The sequence below is a fragment of the Dermacentor silvarum genome, chromosome 3 (assembly GCF_013339745.2).
Source record: "Dermacentor silvarum isolate Dsil-2018 chromosome 3, BIME_Dsil_1.4, whole genome shotgun sequence".
Lineage (NCBI taxonomy): Eukaryota > Metazoa > Arthropoda > Arachnida > Ixodida > Ixodidae > Dermacentor > Dermacentor silvarum.
This window is the reverse complement of record NC_051156.1, coordinates 219019147-219039323: the sequence shown is the minus strand read 5'-3', so window position 1 is coordinate 219039323 and position 20177 is coordinate 219019147. Positions and strand designations below refer to the sequence as shown.

General features: G+C 46.6%; 3 protein-coding genes across 6 annotated transcripts in view; 1 reads left to right on the top strand and 2 right to left on the bottom strand.

Annotated features, from left to right (window-relative positions):
• Positions 1 to 6674: 6674 nt before the first annotated feature.
• LOC119445225 (uncharacterized) lies at positions 6675 to 12155 on the bottom strand. Its single transcript, XM_037709547.2, has 3 exons — positions 11463 to 12155; positions 9383 to 9672; positions 6675 to 7126 (listed from the first exon to the last, which is right to left on the bottom strand). The coding sequence occupies exons 1-3, from the start codon at positions 11545 to 11547 to the stop codon at positions 6860 to 6862; spliced, it is 642 nt and encodes a 213-aa protein (XP_037565475.1). The 5' UTR covers positions 11548 to 12155; the 3' UTR covers positions 6675 to 6859.
• LOC119444205 (neprilysin-1-like) overlaps positions 9507 to 20177 on the top strand; it is an 85725-nt gene continuing 75054 nt past the window's right edge. Inside the window, exon 1 of the mRNA XM_037708643.2 lies at positions 9507 to 9641. The gene's annotated coding sequence lies outside the window, so the exon portion shown is untranslated. The remainder of the gene's footprint in view (positions 9642 to 20177) is intronic.
• Positions 17185 to 20177, bottom strand: part of LOC119446682 (membrane metallo-endopeptidase-like 1) — a 41527-nt gene continuing 38534 nt past the window's right edge. For all 4 annotated transcript variants that reach the window (XM_049664329.1, XM_037711175.2, XM_049664328.1 and 1 more), the window contains one exon: positions 17185 to 17435. In XM_049664329.1, coding sequence (XP_049520286.1) covers positions 17336 to 17435 — 100 coding nt within the window. In that variant the 3' untranslated portion in view covers positions 17185 to 17335. The remainder of the gene's footprint in view (positions 17436 to 20177) is intronic.

Here is a 20177-nt window from a genome sequence, read left to right as displayed (position 1 = left end):
CACGTGAAAACCACCTGCGCAAATAAGTTATGTGACCAGGGGGACACAAAGTGAGATGATAATTATCGCTAGTCAGCAGCCGAATTGACTAAAATTGAATAATTAACTTTTTATTGACTGCAGTAAGTGTGTATGTTTGTATTCAAAAGTTAGAGGCAGTCGTGTTTCTACACAGTTTCACTTCGAAGAATCCTTCTTTACTCGCGGACAACTTTCTGTGGCAATGAAGGGAAAGCTACGGAGGCAAAGCGCTCACAAGTGAGGGTGCTTCTGAAAAGAGTCCCGCGTTTTAATTCACGTTGGTTTATGTTGGCGAAGAGCAAACATAAACAGCTTATTAGCAACAGTTAAATAAGACAGAACACACCACTGAGTGTAAAAGTTTACTCATTTTGCGGCTTTTCCCTTCCGCGTCTGGGCAAACGCGAAATCGTCGCACGTGGAAGTTGCGTCGATTCAGCGTCTGTTCCGAGCAACCAAAAGCACTGTCAAACGCTGCCGGACAGTAGTCTACTTGGCGCGGTAACACATGTGCAGCATCCACGCACCCGTAGCTTGCCCTTCATTGCCACAGAAAGTTGTCCGCGAGTATAGCGTGTCTATGCTCCGAGATATCCAACTACAAATTTTAATTGTCGTTTGCATGATTACGCATGCAAGAGAGTGAGGATCGGCGCAAAGCTCCTCCCTGATGTGCCGCGGCTGTTGGGTACGGCGCTTAGTCTGACAATGCGGCGGAGGCATTGGCAAAGATAATAACTGTCCCCCTTCCCCTCACGGCTGGCGAAAAAAAAATCGAAGAACCCGTAACCGCTGTCGTAACACGCGACCGCGCAGCCTGTAAAAATGGCGGCAGCTGCCATGCCGAGATAATGGCGCGCGCAGAGAAGCCGGAGGGCAGTGCGCGTGCGTAATGGTGACTATAGACGACCGGGCATGGTCCTTGCCTGGGCTACGGAAATAAAGTGACTGCTGATTTCCCAAGTATTGTAAGTTTTATTGAAATCAAAAGCAACAACGGTACCATCAACAGCAGAAACCTTTTTAGCTATGCTAACGAATATTTCATACTGCCGCTTTAAATTTGGTGTTGTCATGCACAAATTTCATGACAACAATTCACCCAGCAAGATGCCAATGCCCTAAAAATGTTCAAAATGCCTCCCTTCCACAGCAATGCAAAGCATAAACCGCTCTCGCGTCGACTCGATAACTCTGCGCAGTACAATTGAAATTTGGAGTCGGATATCTCGGACCACGAACACGCTAGAATAATTCTCCCGACTGATGCTGTGTATAGACACACGACTGCCTCTAAGTTTTCAATACAAACATAACCACTTACTGCAGTCGACAAAAATTCTTGTTCAATTTTAGTTAGTTAGGCTGCTCACAGCGATAATTATCTCACTCTGTGCCCCCCTGGCCACATAACTAATTTGCACAGGTGGTCTTCGCGTGCCTCCCAGTGCCTAATTTTAAGAAAAGCATCAAGCATAGTTTTGAACACCCTGTACTATCAGGCACAGCCGCCAAGCACATGGCTGTATTGGGTAATGTCATTTTCCTATAAGCTCGGAGAAACCGATACCTGGCGTCGCTATAGGGCTTCTTCATCTTTCTGGGGTTTTACTTGCCAAAACCAGTTCTGATTATGAGGCATGCCGTAATGGAAGGATCCGGATTAATTTTGACCACCTGGGGTTCTATAACGTGCCCTACAACGTAAGCACACGGGCGTTATTGCATTTCGCCTCCATCGAAATGCGGCCGCCGCGGCCGCGATTCGATCCCGCGATCTCGTGCTCAGCTGCGCAACGCCTGAGGTGACTGAGCCACCACGGCGGGCTACAGGTGTTGCTCTAGCCATATCAAACGCGGGTTTATCGTGAGCAGAAACGGTGAATTTCGGTAAATGAGAAGCCATCATCATCATCATCATCATCATCATCATCATCATCACCGACAAAAGCTGACCCCCCCCCTCAGAAAAAACCTGGATCCGCCCCTGCGTGGTCACGCGTCCATTGCTTGCCTCAGCTGCCGCCGTTGCCTCCGTGCTTACAATGCAAGCGCGTGACGCCGGTGCGGCGCAGCAAACCTCCGTTTCGACGCATATCGTAGACTAGTGACTCTGTGGACGACACGAAGCTTTGTCCACAGCTTTAGAGGCGATGTAAGTGCTTTCAGAGCTCATTTCACCTTGTCCAAACGGCGCGAGCAACGTATACGGTGCTTTTACTAAAAGCGAGGCTAGAAATGCATTCCGAGCTGTCCAAACTTCCCGCTTACGAATTAAATCAGGATCACTGTTCTCGTTCTTTATTTGGCAAACATTTTGAAGCAGCGGCTTGTCGTGCTTCTGACTCAGTAATACTAAGTTCTTCGGTTCCTCGGTGAGGTTGATTGTTTATTTTCAGCCTAATCGCGCTCGCGGTTGTGCTCTGCTGCGATATATTTGTTCTTGCGGCGCACAAAGCTTGGAATGTAAATGTTTTGTACTTTTTGGTAGCTTGTAGCAAAGACGTATTATCGCTAGTCCGTCGCTTACTCTGTGGACCGTCACGAAACGTTCAGCTTCCAACATTCGTGTCTTGGTGTAGTCGCCGTCACTCACGCTTCAGCACATTGATTCAAGTGTGCGCACATTCACTTATTATTGATACGTTGGCGATCGGGTGCGTGAAAGTTTGCGTGCGAGTAGGGGTAGATGTGTGTAAATAACGTGCGAGAAATTTACTGTGCCAGTAAGTGGCGTTACTTCCTTTTGTAACGAGCGGCAGTCACTCTTAAGTGCCGATGCTACGGAGTTGGAGTACTTTCTTTGGAGGTTAGCTATACTGCGCTGGCGGATGAGTTATTCTTTGTTATCCTCAAGGAAAGCCGTGCATCGCGAAGGGCCGACAACACAGGCAGTTCATGTAGCAGCGGCGACACAGGTTGATTCCATTCCATGATATGCGAGTCACTATTTTTGCAGCTAACTACCACACACGTCTTCCCTTTATCGTTACACATTTTGCAGCGTGAATTGGGCACAGTGCATTATCGAACACCCACTTGCATTTACGACAGCTGATCGCATAGTAGCAGGGCAGAAGCAGTAGTGGTTTCGTATTCGTGCACATTCGCTGAGGCAACGTATGGCGCGCCGTCGAAAGCGCCATCTCGTTCCTCTAGAGCAAACAAACGCCTGCCCTGCGTCAAAAGGGATCAGGACCACTCACTTACTAACTGCTCCGCGAAAAGGGTAAATATGGCGCGGCCGCGCTGGCCTTGTCTTGAAAGCGATCTGCGATGTGCGCTGTTTTCGCCGGTTAGCTCGCGTTGAAGCGAGAGGCAGCGGGAAGGCCAATTCGCTCGCTGCTGCTACCATGCTTCCTCACTCCAGCGTTCTGACAGCGAGTTTCCATGGTCATCGAGTGAGATGTGTTCATTTTTGCTTGTGCACGCGTGACACTATGCTTGTTAATTTAGTTAGTAAGCGAATGCTTACGCGTTTATACGGCCGATAAAACTACTATCCTTACTTCGTATAACTGTCTACTAATTTGCTATCGCAATCAATGCTTCGCCTTTTGGCCGAAACTGCGACTTTTTCTCTAATCCTTGTAAATACAGCATGAACAACAAAAGTGACCGAGGGCACGCCTGCCTGAGCCCCTGCTGTATCTCTATAGGCTCAGATACCTCCCCCCCCCCCCCCCCCCCATTTTATAAGCACCTTGTTACTTTTATAGATATTTTTTTAAAGCTTACTTATCTTCCACATCTAGAGTGCCCAGTATGTTCCACAAATACTTTTGGATTACAGTACTGTCATAGGCTCCCTTGATATCCAGAAATGCGAGCCATAGGGGCCTGTGTTCCTTTTCTGCTATTTCTGCGAGCTCGTGCTTAGCAGTGTCGCTGGCGTCGGCTGCTCGCCCTAATCTATATCTGCTAACGCTTTGCCGAGCATCAAACAATGCTGGACAGCCAGCTACCGGCAAGATGCTTCGCGACATCTATAAGTTGTTATGTTTAACATACATATTTATATTTCAATTTAGGAAATTTATCGATTGATTCATGGGACTTGACGCCCCAGCAACACTGGGGCTATGAGAGACGCCGTATAGTGTAACACGAGAGCAAGGTGAGAGCAGGAGCCAACGTTTCGACAAGTGGACTTGTCTTCTTGCCTTGAAGAAGACAAGTCCACTTGTCGAAACGTTGGCTCCTGCTCTCACCTTGTTCTCGTGTTGCTCATCGTCTTGAATTTCCATATCCCGCATTCCTTGTGTTCCAGTTCAATTTCGACCACTTGGGGTTCTGTATGGTGCACCGCCATAGCTCGGTACACGAGCGTTTCTGCATTCCGTCTCCATCGAAATGTGGCTGTCGCAGCCGGGAATCAAAACATCACAACTGTGGATTCGTTACGATCTGAAGCGATCCCGAAAGCGGCAGATTATTGGAACTACCTCGCTCTCGCTTTTCAACTAGCGGAATCTCAGAAAAAGCTGAATATCTCCGCAGCCTTGTATTCGCATTACCAACCACTACTAGTTATAAGCGAACAACAGTGGGATGTATTTTACTGGATACCGTTACAGGCGGCTCGGAGAAGAGATAATAAAACATTTATTAGTAAAAATTAATAGCCGTTTTGTGGTCGGACCTCCTAGTCCGGAAGACCATTGGCTTTTGCCGCCGTCCGGGCTCGGTTGACCAGGGCTTGTTGCTGTTCTGGGTCCGAGCTGGACAGGGTCGCCTCCCACTCGACTATCGTCGGATTATGCTTGGCCGATATTTGCGGATTTTGTTGGCACGCCCAGACCATGTGGTATAACGTGGCCGTCTGGGGACAGAATTTGCATTGCGGATTGTACGTCATAGAATCTATCTTTGATAATACATAAGGATTTGGAAATGACAATGTTTGTAAGCGTCTCCATGCTACCTGCGTTGCCTTATCTAATTTGGGATCAGGCGGGGGTAAAGTGAGTCTACTCAGCCGTAGGTGTTGTAGGATCTCAGAATATAAAAGAAGGGGCTGAGGATCGTCCTGGTCAGCGAGAAGTTGTGCTGTGGAGGAATCGGCGGAGGCATGAGCAATCTCATTGCCTCGAACTCCCGCGTGCCTTAGTACCCACAGCAGCTGTTTCGACTGACCCTCTTGGCGATTGGCCGCAGCCTGTTGCAGTATTGAGTGTGCGAGGTGGCCGACTTGACCTCTTGCGAAATTGCGATACGCCGCCTGGGAATCCGTGAGGCCGAAGGTGGCTCTTGGATTACGCATGGCTAAGGCTATACCGGCCTCTTCCATGGCTGTGATGTCTATTCCGGTGGCCGAGATGCAGTCTACCACCTGTCCCCTGCGTACAACACGCAAAGTTTTTTTTTTATTTTAAAGAAATTTTCCGCCGGCGTCGTGTATAATATTCCTTTAGAATGTGGCAAGGTATGCATCGGTCAAACTGGCCGTTGTATAAATGATTGCCTACGAGAGCATGCAGTATCAATCAAGAATGGGACACGCTCGCATTTGCCTGATCACTGCAAAGTGCGCACGTGTGAACCTTTGTTGGAAAACATATCCATATTAAGGAAAAGTAAGGATACGGTGGCACGGGAACAAGCAGAGGTGATGTACATAAGAAAGTCTGGTGACCAGTGTATCAGGGTTCCGTCGTTTTTTTTTTTTTTTTTTTTTTTTTTTTTTTTTTTTTGCGAGGAGGAGTTTAGTTCCCTTGCTGACAGGATGTGATTAGACTTGTTTTCTATATCATGTGAACTCATTGTTTATGTTCTTGTACGCATGCCTGAGGGTTAATTAAGCGAAGCTACGAGAAAAATAAAATTCAATTGGGAGTGTGCGCCAGTCCGCGTCTTTTATTCTATCGTCGGTGTCTTAATTTTTGCGCTTAAAGCCATTTCTAGTTATTGAGGGCGAGTTCCACAACGATTTTCGTGTGACGGAGTCGTTATCAAATGTCAAAATTGAGAGTCAGCAACGCAGCCTTACGACAAGGGTGTCGTCGGACCCGCCGTGGTTGCTTCGTGGATATGGTGTGGGGCTGCTAAGCACGAGGTCGCAGGATCAACCCCCGGCCACGGCGGCCGCATTTGCCAAATACGAAAACACCCGTGTACTTCGATTTAGGTGCACGCTAAAGAACCCCAGGTGGTCCAAATTACTTTGGAGTCTCCCACGACAGCGTGCCTCATAATCAGATCGTGGTTTTGGCACGTGAAACCCCATATTTAAATATATATATATATATAGGGATGTCGGTGAGAAGCGCAGCCGGAAGCAGAGTCGGTTATGAATTGGCCAGCAAAACAGCTGGCATCGCAACCCCGAAGTGGCTGTGCGCACTGCGTACACTAACGGAACGCGCACCTGGTACCGGTATAGACTACGGTGTAGAATATTGGAACATCCGTAGTTTACAGCGGAGACTATAAAGGTACTAAGATCGAATATAATGAAGCGTTTGAAAAGACTCGGGTCTAGCGCAGGAATTGCACCAGATATAGTGACGCGCTTGCTAAGTCTTCGGTAGATTTCGGGCAGCGGCAAACCAGACCCACACAAGGACTTCCGAATTGTGCAAAAACAGCCTTATACAGGTGCCTTTGGCGTATGAGTTGCTCGGATTTGCATAATCTGCGAAGGTTATTTTTTTATTTTCTTTATTCTTTGCGTCGTCGTTTTCTTAAAGAACGCTTCATGCGCATCCGGCCCCTTCGAAGACGTTTCTGTGTGAACGAAGCCTGGCAGGGAACGACGGTCTTTCTTTCCCCCTATAAGGCGGTGACGATGACGTATGCGCTGATGTGACGCCGCGATGTCGGTGCTGGTGACGGCGCGTCAAATCATGTACTTGTCGTTGCCGTAGGCAGACATTCCCGAGTCGCCCGCGGCCGCGTTTCGCGCCGTCATGTCGGACGGTTCCACGGGGCCGCCTGACGACATGCGCGATGCGACCAGCCTTCGCGTGCGCTCCCAGCAGATGCCGCTGATGCAGACAGCGATGCACACGATCAAGATGATGAGGAAGGACGTGGCCAGGATCAGCGGCATCGACTTCTTGGTCATGCTCTTGAAGTTGTTGTTCGGCACGCTCGGGTCTTGAGGCTGCGCGTTGCGCGAGCAAGAAGGGTTGTCAAGAGCTCTGGTATAGCGTATAGATGCAGGCTTCAACAAATTGAAGAACGATACTGCCACGTTCTCGAGCGGCAGCGGACCTTTATTCATGCAAGCGCTGAGTCCAAATTCTCAACCATCAGTATACAAAACAAAACGTAAGCGTCCGCGCACGGTCAGAAGAGACCTCATTTGCTTTTTTCTCGGTCACTTTTAAGTAAATGTTAAGCTAGATTTGCAGTAGTATTACACTGAATGTGTAAGCGAGGTGCTTTCTAGAATCGCATAAATGTAATTCTTAACGTGAGTGGGGGGTAAATGCGCTTACTTGCAACGTTATAAGCTATACGAAAAGAAAAACAGCGTTGCCATTAAAAACAAAAGAGAATTCATCCTGGTAACTTTCGTAGACTTTTCCTGAACAAAGAGGACCCAAATGTGCGGGCTTCAGTGTTGTACAAAGAGTACTAGAAGTAACATACACACATTCCAATCTGAGAATTCTCGGGCATTGGTATCCTTGCTCCTTTTTTCAATATCACGGTCTGTTTGAGGCCAGCTTGACTCTTATTTTTTGTTAATAATATTTTCTACCGCCCGTGTTGGCGTAGTGGCTATGACGCTGCGCTACTAATCCCGAGGGCTCGGGATCGAATCCCAGCCGCGGCGGCCGCTTTTCGATGGGGGTGAAATGCAAATAGGCATGTGTATTAGGCTCACGTTAAAGAACCCCATGTGGTCAAAATTCATCCGGAGTATATCACTACAGAGTCTCATAATCAGATGATGGTTTCGCCACGTAAAACATCATAATTAAAATAAAATTAAAAAGTCGCAGTTTTGGCCGAAAGGCGAAGCATCCATTGCGATAGCAAATTAGTAGACAGCTATACGAAGTAGGAGTATTAGTTTTATCGGGCATATAAACTTGAACAAATTCGCTTACTAACTAAACTAACAAGCACGGAGACACGCGCGCACAGCTTAACAAGAACACATCTCGCTCGATGACAGCGGAAACTCGCTGTCAAAACACTGCAGTCAGGAAGCGCGGCAACAGCAGCGTGCGAATCGACCTTCGTGCTGTCTCGCTTCAACGCGAACTCAACGCCGAAATCACAGCGCATACGAAGCTACCGGCACTGGGCGTACTTTGCCCACATCGCAGATCGCTTTGAGGAGGACGCCCGCGCGGGCGCGAACTTTGTGCACGTCGCAGATAGCTGTCAAGATACGGCCGCCGTAAGCAGCAGCCGCTTCTACTTAGAACCCCCCTCCCTCGGCACCCCCCCCCCCCCCCTCCCCGTGCCTCGCGCGCCACAGAAGACGGCACGCTTCCACCCCGCATTTCTTCGTGCGCGCGAGATTGAGCCGCGATCGTCGGCTCACCCTCACAAGCTTTCACTCGCACATACAGCGGACGGCGCGCGGCGAGGATGTTATCGTGTGTGGACTGTATACGGAACATCACGGCGACGGTAGAAATGCGCTTGGAGTGTCCATACAATTGAATAAAATAATCTTTTGTATGACATTGCTCTTTTTCTCATAATGGCTTCTATACGCATGACCCTTATGGCAGTTTTCGTATAAGTAGGCATATTACATAATAAAGATTTCAGTTGAGAGTAGCTCCTTGTCCTGTCTCTTGTGTCATCCTGCATCTGCTAAAGTTTATTATGCTACAAAGTACTCGCGCCGTTTCGCGATTCTGTTCTCTCTCTCTCTCTCTCTCTCTCTCTCTCTATATATATATATATATATATATATATATATATATAAGAAGCCAACAAACAATGACAGCAAGGATAGCATAAGGGAAATTACTTGTACTTACTAATTGAATTAAAGAAATGATAAATTAATGGCAATGAAAATGGATGAAACAACAACTGGTCGCCGGTGGGGAACGATCCCACGTCTTCGCATTACGCGTGCGATGCTCTTACCATTGAGCTACCGCGGAGCCGTTTTCCCATCCACTTTCTGGGGTATTTATGTTTTACAACTAGAACTAACCTTGGGAGTGTTAGCCAGCGCCACCACTCACAAACCATGGCGGCGGACGTGGAACATCCTTTCTGCCGCAGGCGTCAATAGAAGTTTTTTCATCCATTTTCATTTCCATTAATATATATATATATATATATATATATATATATATATATATATATATATATATATATAATGCACGAGAAGAGATAGTCGCAATCCGCACAAAATCTGGAAAGCGGTATATATACATGCCTTGAAGTAGTAGTCGTACGCGATCTCAAACCCTGCCGCCTTGCGGACGCGCTCGTCGCCGGATACGCGGTACGCGCCGGTGTCGTTGAGCAGCTGTCCAGGCGAGAGCAGCACGATCTTGCCCGGCTTGCCGACCTCAGCCACGGCCATGACGCCATCGTTGCCGCCGCTGGAGGGCTGTTGGCTGCTCCCTCCTGACTGCGGCGTTGACGAGGCGCTGTTCTTGACGCTGGCTTCCTCGGCCACTTGCCGCCACCAGGTGAGCTCGGCCACCGGAGACTGCCCGTCGTCTGTACACCGCGCAAAGAACTCAGTTTCCTTCGAGTGTCTGTGTTCGCTTTCTTACAATGCGTGTTAGATAGGCCAGTGCACGGCATGATACGGATTCCGTGAAGCTGCGCACGTGTGGGCTTTTTTCTTGACGAGTCTACCAGTTGTATTGTTAAACAAATCTATAACTTCGAAGATGGGATGATCTCTGGCCGAGCTGACGGTACACAAACGGCGATTAACAGCAAACCAATGAACCGTTGCTCTGGCACATCTCGATGAGATCGATGAGAAACACGAATGATCTCTACACTCTAAAAAAAATTACACCATCTGATGCTTATCTTGTCCACGAACAATGTCATCAATCTTGCATACACTTTCTTGCACTTTGCGCTCGCTGTGTTGGGAACGCTATGTGATGCCGATACACGCATGCTGTTTGCGACCTGAAAGTACTCGGAACGCAGTGTACATTGAAGAGACGAAATGCACGCAACATACATGATGAATACATCACGGACGCAGCTTTTAATCGTGATGATTCTCCAATATGGCGCCTATAGGATGATGTCAGTGTATCATATTCACTACCCTGGGTAACCTGCATGGAGGAAGGAAACCTTAGGAGGGTCCCTGATTTACAGGCTGTGTGGGACCCGCGCGAGACTCCAACGGACGCAGCTGCTCACCGTGTTGGTTGACTAACAAGACGTCTATAGGGGGCAAGACCCAAAGGGTAAAAATGCTTTCTTAGAGCGTAGACAATGAACAGAGAAAAAAAAATAAAGACAGTCTAATGAGCTTTGTTCTAGTGAGCATTTTGTTCGCTCTCTTTGCATACATCTGCGTATGCAATGAAACCTACAATGCTTTAGCGTTCATCATAACATACTTATATGCCCACGTTAATGCACAGACTGTTCATAGACTTTGGCCGGGAGCAGTATCCTTGTGATTTTCCCGGTGACTCGTTGCTTTAGAGATGATTACATTTCTGAATGAGACGTTCTATCTCGCACAACACGATAGGCATTCGTACACCCGTGGCACTCCTTGGACTCGTTCCAAACTTCATTTAGCCCGGCCATGCCATCTTGCTGATCGCTTGACTTTCAAACGTATTCACACGGGCGATCGAGCCGCGAGCGACTGACCCAAAACAGTCGGTTTCCGACCAAAGCGACCACTTCTGTCCATATATGGGACCAGCCGCTTTATGAGACTGCGACAAAAAAGAAGAAAAAAAAAAAGTAAATAGCCATATAGAGATGCACAGTCAACCACAAAAGTTTACGGACCACGGGATCTCATGAAACGTTCAATTTCTGAGCAGCCTGTAACAGTAGTCAGTAAAACCGAGCATCACAATGTTGTTCACATATACTGGTAGAGGATGTGTGTGAGGCTGCGCATATATTCAGCTTTTTCTCAGATTTCGTGTTCCGTAGAATTTTGTGGTTGACTGTACAATTGAAGGGGTAGTGAGCTGCGCGCCCCGTGCTATACAGTTGCACAGGGCATGTGCACACATGCACGGGTACACGATCGGCATGTGTATGTAGTTAACACGTGACTGCACTCTTAAACATGAGGACAAGCAAGCGCGGTATTTCCAGAACGCTCAGCGCACGATGAGGGACAAGAGATGGGGACATGGGCTTGAGGAGCCCTGCGGGCTGTTAGACCATGAAGCTCTGTAGATGAACCATAGAGCATTGCAGTGCAGCCGTCCACACGAGTCGTACGGAGCACGACGTCGTGACGTACACGCACGGCGTGATCGCCACACACACACACACGCACTCACGGGAGGCGGCATGCCCGCGGCGTCCGGCGTCCAGCAGCAGGAGGACGGCCACCAGGAGCGCCCGGGCGAGCACAGCCCACGACATTGGAGGGGAACGAAGCTCCGGCTGCGGCTTCCGTCGGGGCCTAGCGCCCGCGCTCGCGAACCTCTTCTTTCGGCCGGCGCGCGAGACTCTCTCGGTGGGTGCAGCGGGGACACATCTGCCTGCCGCGATGGCTCGAAACAGCGTCCAGCATAGAAGAAGAATAACTTTATTGAAAAGGGGTTCGGGTAAGGGGTTATGAGCTCGATGGGTGGGGACCCAAGTCCAGCGCTCCACTTGCTTCTGCTGCCTGCCTGACGTGACCCAGAAGCGCAAGCTGTACCTCCGGGTCAGAGCTGGCGAGTTGTGCCTCCAATTGCTCCAAAGTGTTTGATAGTTTAAATTTACCTAAAAAGATATTTAAGTTTGCTGGTATGTTTTGGCAACCCTACGAAATGTGATATAGCGATGGCCAGCCGCCACACCACGGACAGGCGTGCCCATACAGAGTTCAAAAAAAAAAAAAAAAAAAACCCTTTGTTTTTAATCTTTGTAAGTTTGGAAAGACCCCCCGTTTGGATCCTACGGAGGTCTACGGCGTCCTCCCCTTCTAATGATTTGAGGGGCGCGCTGCATTTTTGTCGCGTGCCCCGCTGGTTAGCAAGAACTTCGCGTGGGGCCATTCGCGATGGGTCGTTGTTCTCCTAGCTTGGCTTCTCCTGGAATGTTTGTGGGGATTGAGAGTGTGGTCGAGGCTCTGCTCGGTTTGTGAGCCTTCGAGCTAGAGCACAGAGTTTCTTACAGAAATAGCCAGAACGAACTCTGGTTTTAGTGCATGTCTACGGAAGCTGCAAGCGTGTCGGTCCATCCAACGTGGGGATATGGCTTTGCCTAAGCTGCGTCTTTAAACGCAGCTTAGGCAATATATAGGTTCATAACTTTGTTTATTCGTCCCGATGCATAAGTGCACACCTGCAAAAATTGTACTCCTAAAGGTTATGGCTATACAAAGTGCTTCTTTTTTTTAAAACTTCAAACTGACTTTTCAAATTGATGATTTTCACTCTTAGAAAATAAAAAAACTTTGTTTATTCGTCCCGATGCATAAGTGCACACCTGCAAAAATTGTACTCCTAAAGGTTATGGCTATACAAAGTGCTTCTTTTTTTTTAGACTTCAAACGGCTTTTCAAATTGATGATTTTCACTCTTAGAAAATAAAAAAAAGAGGTAGTAATGGGCGTAGTCACTGAATTTACCACTCATTAATCCCCTTTTACTTGCTGCTTACTACTTCGGATAATTCAGACTTACAGTAAGTTCTGCCTTTACTTAGCAGTTAGTAGGTTTCACAGCCCGGTTAGTAAGAGGTAATGTGCCACCGCCACCTGTGGTCTATTATGCTATGTAGTGGCGGTCTTAATGGGATGGTCAGAAAAACTGTAGCTTCTATCATTATGTTCGAGTAATAGTTGTGGGCGTTGTGGGCTGCGTTGTGTCGCACATATATGCAGAACGCTAGTTATACAAATATAGGTTCATAACTTTGTTTATTCGTCCCGATGCATAAGTGCACACCTGCAAAAATTGTACTCCTAAAGGTTATGGCTATACAAAGTGCTTCTTTTTTTTAAAACTGTACCAAAATTTTCAAAATTGTCTGTGGCAGTTAGGTCAATTTTTAATCTTAATCGATCTAAATTACTCGATGAGGCGGCCATTAATTCTACGAGAAATGAAAATGCTCATTTGAATAATTAACATAGTTACTCTTGTAACCTTAATTATTTATTCATTTACGGCACGTATTTCAATCTACGAATTATAGCCAGTGCGTTCGCAAGGCGTATCCACTTGGAAGGAATTCTCAGGACTGTACCAGTTTAGAGGTATTAATTTTCAAGGTGTCCGAAGAAATGCATTGGCGTTCCAGTTACTTTAGCGCTTCAATGCATAAAGTAGTTTTCTTTAAAATGTAAGTGGAACTGTGCATTTTTACCACAAACTTGACCGCGCCTATCTCGAAACAAGAGCCATTCTCAGAATTCGTTCCAAGTCGAAATGCCTTGCAAACTCACTAGCTACAATTCTTAGATTTAAATATGCGCCGTAAATTAGTTAGTGAAAAATGTAATTAGTGCGATTATGTAAATTATTCAATTAAATATTTTGATTTCTAAAGCGTTAGATCAAGGGTTAGATTTTACCATTATACAGCCACAGGCAATTCTTAAATATTAGGTTCAGCTAAAAAGACCAATAAACAAAATTAAAAAAGAACACCTTATATATATATATATATATATATATATATATATATATATATATAATATATATATATATATATGCTCATCAGGTCGTTCTTAGAAACGCGTTGTGTATAGTATATCCCGATCTTTGAGGTGCGTTGTGTCACTTTGTCGTTAGTGCAGGTTATTGCACAGTGCAGGACACGAGGCTCACTTTGCTCACGCACTCTTTGTTTTGGTATTATGCAAGCATGGCTGAAGTCCATCTATTAGAGGATACAATTTGAAGACCTATTGTTCTTGGTCGTCAGACCTATGACAACCGAACACCGTATTTCTTGTAAATGTATCTATTTTACGTTGACCAGCTTGGTTAACGTTAGCTGGGACACATTGCATATGATGATGCCACCGAATACCACAATTGACTATAGGAGAAGTGTCAAAGGAATGTACGATTTTAGAGCCATTATTTTGACGTACATCGAAAGAATACAGCTAACAACTTGTATCCAAACTTGTATCTATGCTGTCTTCTCTCTTTCGCCGACGCCTCCCAGTTACATGGGCGCCAGCAGTCTTGTGGACCTCCCGCACGCGTTGTCGTGAGAGCTAAGATAACAGCACTATAATGACAGCCATCTCCAAATTTTATTGCTCTTTTTTACTTCCCATAATCTTGTGCAGTGCAGTTGAGGTGTCCTCAAATAGTGGGACAGTCATAGTACTGCATGAACCCGATTTCCTCCACCATTGCAGTAAGGCGTATCTCGTCTTCGTTCCAAACTAGTATCTCTCTCCCGGAAAGTAGTTCATGTAGCGGTGCCTCGAGCAAGCCGATTGCGCTCTCCGGCGATATGGACCGTGTGAAGAACTGATAGTTCGCACGGGCATCAGAGCATGTAGATCCTGGCCGCTGATAGCAACCACATATCTCGCAGATAGCAGTGTATAGGGGGCATACAGGCACTCGAAGTGACTCGTGGTGCAATGGATGCGCCTGGTGAATTGACAGGTAAACGTACTATAGAAAAAATAACGAATGGTTTTCCGTTCATGCAGAGATTGAAGATACTAGGCTTTAGACATCTTGTCTAACGAATAAACATGATTTTTTTATCTTTAAGTGGGTAATGTGATAACTTTTGACATGCGCACACGAGGCGCACCCATGCGCCGGTTTGAATAGGACAGGGCTATACAAGGTATTTGGACACAACTGCATGCGACAATCGGGAGACCAATTCATTCGTAGTAGGTACGTGTGAATCACTGTTCTGGTCGACTTAGTAAGATAACAGCAGCTTTCCGTATAGGACCGGTGGACAAACTTGTGGTAGCGGGGAGGGGGGGGTCATCTTGTCGTATAGCGTATGACGATTCTGCGTCAGTGATACCATTGTTTCGGTTGATAAGGTGCCTGGCGTCGACGAGCACATGCAAGATAGATCGGAAATCACGGACAGTGTCGAGCTCACCACCATCGTGTTCACAGCGTTTACATCCACATTTTTTTGTTTGTACGAGTCTACTTTTTCTTCAGGCTTATGTTTGTATGTTATTATCCCTTACTCTTTCCGCCGACCGTCGTTAACTTCCCCGTTGCACAACACTGTCATACGTTTTCAAAAGTTATGAATATTATAAACTACTCGATAATTAGTTAACACATTGTGGTTCGTGCTTTTTTCATTTTTTTTCGCGTGTTCTCACCTTTGTATAAGAGAGAAGTTTCTTGTGTGCCTTCTCAGCAGTGTACTCCTGTCGTGCAGTAAATCATACGGTCGTAATTTCACCCAAGAAGAAGGAACAAAATCACTTTATTTTTCAAAAAGATGCTTGTAGTGCCCGTTCGGAGCCTCGCAGGCAGCGCTCATGAGTTCTGCCAGGTGCAATCGATCGAGAAACTTGAAAGCACACAAGGAGTTCTCATCAGACAGGCACAAACCAACACACTACTCACTCCTGCGCGTATTTACCTGCTTAGCGGTTGCGTCCAGGAAGATAGGTGGTAACTGAGGCCGATAGACATGCCCTTTCTCCACTCGGACATCGCAGGCGAGGTTAAGTAGAAGAGGTAAAGGATGCGGGAAATCAGAGAACGGAAATAAAGTTAGGAAAAGTGGAACGTAAAGGTGATGTAGGCTGGGGGAAAGGGAAGTGAGGCGAACAAGAAGACTGCATGGTGATGAGTATATAGGGATCAATGGAGAAAGGAAAACACACTAGTGCAAACTAGAGCTCGTCATTTTGTCCTTCTCCCTATGGGAACGTCTTAGATTGCGCATTTGTGTTTTCCCTAAACACGAGCGAACTAGCCTGGCTAATAGTTCTTTTAATCTATATAGAGGTTCCGCAAGGTTAAAACTATACATGGAAACACTAACACCTGCGCTGTGCTGCTGTGTTCAAGCTGTCTTGAAGCTGCCACCGGACTGTGCATTTCTGGTGAACAGATACCAACATTTGCTGCGTTCACTTCCGCAATTACGTACGCCTGACCTATGAAGCTACTATAAGTTAGAGGCACTTAATGAATTTTAGTTAATTATGCGCAGCTTCCTCCTGTGCATCACGCACTTTCTGACTTTTGTCCTTTCACCACCGAAACCATTTATGGTTTCGCGGAAACCATAAATGGGGTTTGCAGGGAGTGGAAAGGCTTTGCAGGCGGCTTCTATAGGTGATGGGCTAGCATGGTCAGCGACCTAATCAATGAAAATGACGCGGAGTGGCTTTTTCTGGTCACATCCACTTAGCAAGTAGGTTTCGCGTAAATGATCGGATGTTGTTGGCCTTTCGACAACCATGAATTTTGTCGCATTTATATAATATTGTAACGATGTTGAGGAACACAGGTTAAGAAAACAACAATATTTAATAAGGGCGAACCTGTGCCCACCACTAAAAGTCACTGCGGTCGAGAAGAATGCCCGACAGTCGCGTTCTGAAACTGGCGTTCCACCGTCTTCTTCTTTGTTCTCGAGTCCTGCCTCGTGCGCGTGGCGCATGCGAGCCCGGTCCAACCGGGTGCTCGTGCCACGAAGAACGCTGCCTGTTGTTGCTGAACAACACCACGGTACGGCGTGCACAGTGTCCAATACGAAGGGCGCGCAACTTGAATGTGGCCAAGTTGTCGCGGCAATATAATAGGCGGTCCAAGTGTTGTGCACTGAAAGTACTGACACTACGCCCATTTCAGACATAATTTATGGTCGCTTTTGATCGTAGTAAGAGGGTGTTAGTCGTCGGGATTATGCGCAATACGTGTATACATCATGTTGGTTTGCATCCGGTGCCACGGAAGTCATGGCGTGTGCGCGTAGTGCATACATTTCGAGCTCACCTGTATTCTAATTGTCTCGAGTATATTTCCAGTAAATTAACGCTGTGCTTCTATGCGAGGCCAACGCTTATCTGCTTAGAAAGATCCAATTAGATAAAGATTTAAAATAAAAAACAAAACAAACGCGTTTATTCATTCAGCAACGCTGGTTCTTGTGCGCCGACCACCTTAGGCGACGCTACATGGCGTTTCTGGGGCAATGTGGTCACGTGACGAGAATTCCCGTGCGCATTGCTTTGATCCATATTTTTTTGGGCTCACCATAGTACACATTTTCTTTTGCTGTACATTGGAGAATCTTTGGGACATTTGAAAGCCTTAGAGAACTCCTCCATGTTGCTCAAGGGCACGTTTACTCTGAAAGAAGAAAGACAATAATGTTAGAAAGTAGGCTGCTATCTCCATCACACTTCGTACTCTGTGACCAAATGCGTGCGTGCTACGTATACGGGGCTGGGAGCAAGTCTCCTAGCGTTTATTGACCGATTGATTGATTGATTGCTTTATTTGAATAAGTGGCTCATTTGAATGAGTGACTCTATTGAATGAGTGACTAAATTCATAGTGACAAGAGCGAACCGCGAATCAATCGAAATGATAGCAGACTGACATGAATACAAGCGCTTCTGGAAGATGCACGTTACCTACGGTTCTCACTGGGTGAATCCCTTCGCCTTTCATTAGGACGCGCTGAGTGGTTTCTGGATTTTTGCTGCAGCATACACATACCTCATCTCTTTCCGAATATTTGCTCCGGCATATTTTTGTCCTTAGACAACCGCCTCGAGCCTCAAATAGCAAGGCACTCCCCTTTGTGTTATCCGTACAGATTTTATCTTCTAATTTTTCTTTCTTCTCATTTTTGTAAATCGTCATGGCCCTTTTTGTTTTCATTCTTCCCAGGTGAAAATTTCCAACTGGGATCCAACTGGGATCAGCTGGGATGAACTGGTTCCAGCTGGAAACCAACTGGTCCCAGTTACACACCAATTGGTCCCAGTTGGAAAGCAACTGGGTAGCAACTGGTTCCAGTTGGGATCCAACTGGAACAATTTCCAGTTATACTGGGAGTGACTGGACCCAGTTGGGATCCAACTGGAACTTTGACCAGTTGTACTGGAATCAACTGGTTCCAGTTGGATTCCAACTGGAACATTGACCAGTTGTACTGGTAGCAACTGGTTCCAGTTAGGATCCTAATGAAATGGTGACAGAAGTTTAACTGAAAGCAAGTAACATGCAGTGCTTGCTAAGACAGCAGCAGCTAGTCTATATACTTATACTGAGTAATTATGTTTGGCAGTTTGAGCAATTTGGATCCATTTCCCTGTCCCTGTCTCCCTCACTTTCTTTCTGATGACTCCTGGTTGTCTATTTACAGTTTCGATTATCCTGTACTTGGTTGCCAACTTTCTTGATCTCTTCCTCCATACTGTGTCCACGCTTTTCAGGTACAGATACTTGTGCGCTTTAGCCGCCCATTTATTTTCATTCATGGTACTGAGTCTTTCTTCAAACAACGCGCGCTACTCTGGCGCCATCTCGTAGCCATCTTCGCCACACTACACTTTTCTTCTCACGCTTTCGCCATGCCCTCCTCCCCTTTCCGCCTCACGGTTCCGCTGCACCGTCCTCTCCGCTTTCCTCCTCGCTTCTTTCATCCCAGACTGCGATCCGCATTCGCTTTCATCTTTCCCTGTGCTCGTTCGATCGGTTACGCCGCCACCGCCGCCGCAGAAACGGGCGCTTAAGAGCTGTGCTTTAAAATCTGCGCTAGAAAAAAGTGTGCTCTGCCACTGGTGTGCCATATACAACTTCAACGATGTTGTCTGAACGCATGTGTTCGATGTGGGTTTTCACGCGAGAGCGTTAAGGGCCCCGTGTCGCAGAAAATCCGGCGCCGGCGTGCATGTCGGCGTTCGTCGCGGAGAAAATCATTCGCAACTAAACCGACCGCGCAGGCCCTCCGCGTCGCGCCAAGGTGTTAGTGCAGGAGAAAACAATTCCGAACCACCCTGACGGCGCAGGCCCTTCGTCGTGGTGCAAGGTGTTAGTGAACAAAAATCGAATTTCTCACAGTGAAATCTTACAGAAAAACGGTAATGTACAATTTAAGCACAACCTACAGACATGGTAGCGTCGGACTGTTATTTGAATGTACGAGAAAACATAATTCTGTTACGAGGAAACTTAAACACAAACCTCTTTTGCCAGCATTTCTACCATAACAACACCGGCTCACTCGGGGAGCCTACTTGCGAAAATCTTATCCAGATGGCGCTGGCATCCTCGGCAAGTCAAATTGAGACTTGGCCTGAGAAATGCGTTTTGGAAACGCGCGCGCGTCGGGGCAATAGCAAACAATTAATAAAATAATGAAAAAAAAAGGTCCTAGAGCCTTCACATTTTATTTAAAGACGACTTATATTGCCCCTGGGAAAACGTCTTCCCAGCAATGCACTCCATTTAAAAGTGAAGCCGACTTTAATGGGATTGGCGTAAGCTTGGTTTTTGTAGCTGGCTTTCCCACGTTCTGTGTTGCAGTGAATGAAGCCTACTTGCCGGATGCGAACGATGCGATGCGAACAGGTCCCGATAAAGTGTCCTCCAATTTTTTATATAATCATGCTAACTTGTTTTATATGTTGGTTTATTCCGCGGCATATGTTTTTTTGTATCGCCCGCTCACGTATTTTAATCGTTCCTCGCCGCAGTCATGGGCAGGGGTACATCTAGGGTTTATGTATTTATTGAAGTTAGTAAAGAAAATGGGCTTCTGCAGTAGTGCCTGTTTGTGCCGTCATGCACGGTTTCTGCGTGCACCTTCCGGAATATCTTTGTCTTCTTCTTTTGTTTGCTTTAACTTTTAATTGTTATCTTATTTTTCATCGCCTTCATTACTCGCAAATTTCGGCGCTTTGGAGTGACTAACTCCTTTTCCAGTTTATTATTTATTGGTTTTAAGCTGGTTACTTATTCGCAGTTGCACGGTATCCTTCGTTCTCTCGCATTTTTTTATATATATAGACTGAAGGAATAATGTTTGTGGCAAGGTCGGCTTGGACGTGTGCTGTCCCTTGGCTGGCTTCTGTCGAATTT

Coding starts and splice junctions, on each gene's coding strand:
- LOC119445225 (XM_037709547.2), bottom strand. CDS start 11,547: ATGTCGTGGGCTGTGCTCGCCCGGGCGCTCCTGGTGGCCGTCCTCCTG. Junction 9,673..11,462: donor CCGCGGGCATGCCGCCTCCC/GTGAGTGCGTGT, acceptor CGCGGTGTACAG/ACGACGGGCAGTCTCCGGTG. Junction 7,127..9,382: donor CGTACGACTACTACTTCAAG/GCATGTATATAT, acceptor CGCAACGCGCAG/CCTCAAGACCCGAGCGTGCC.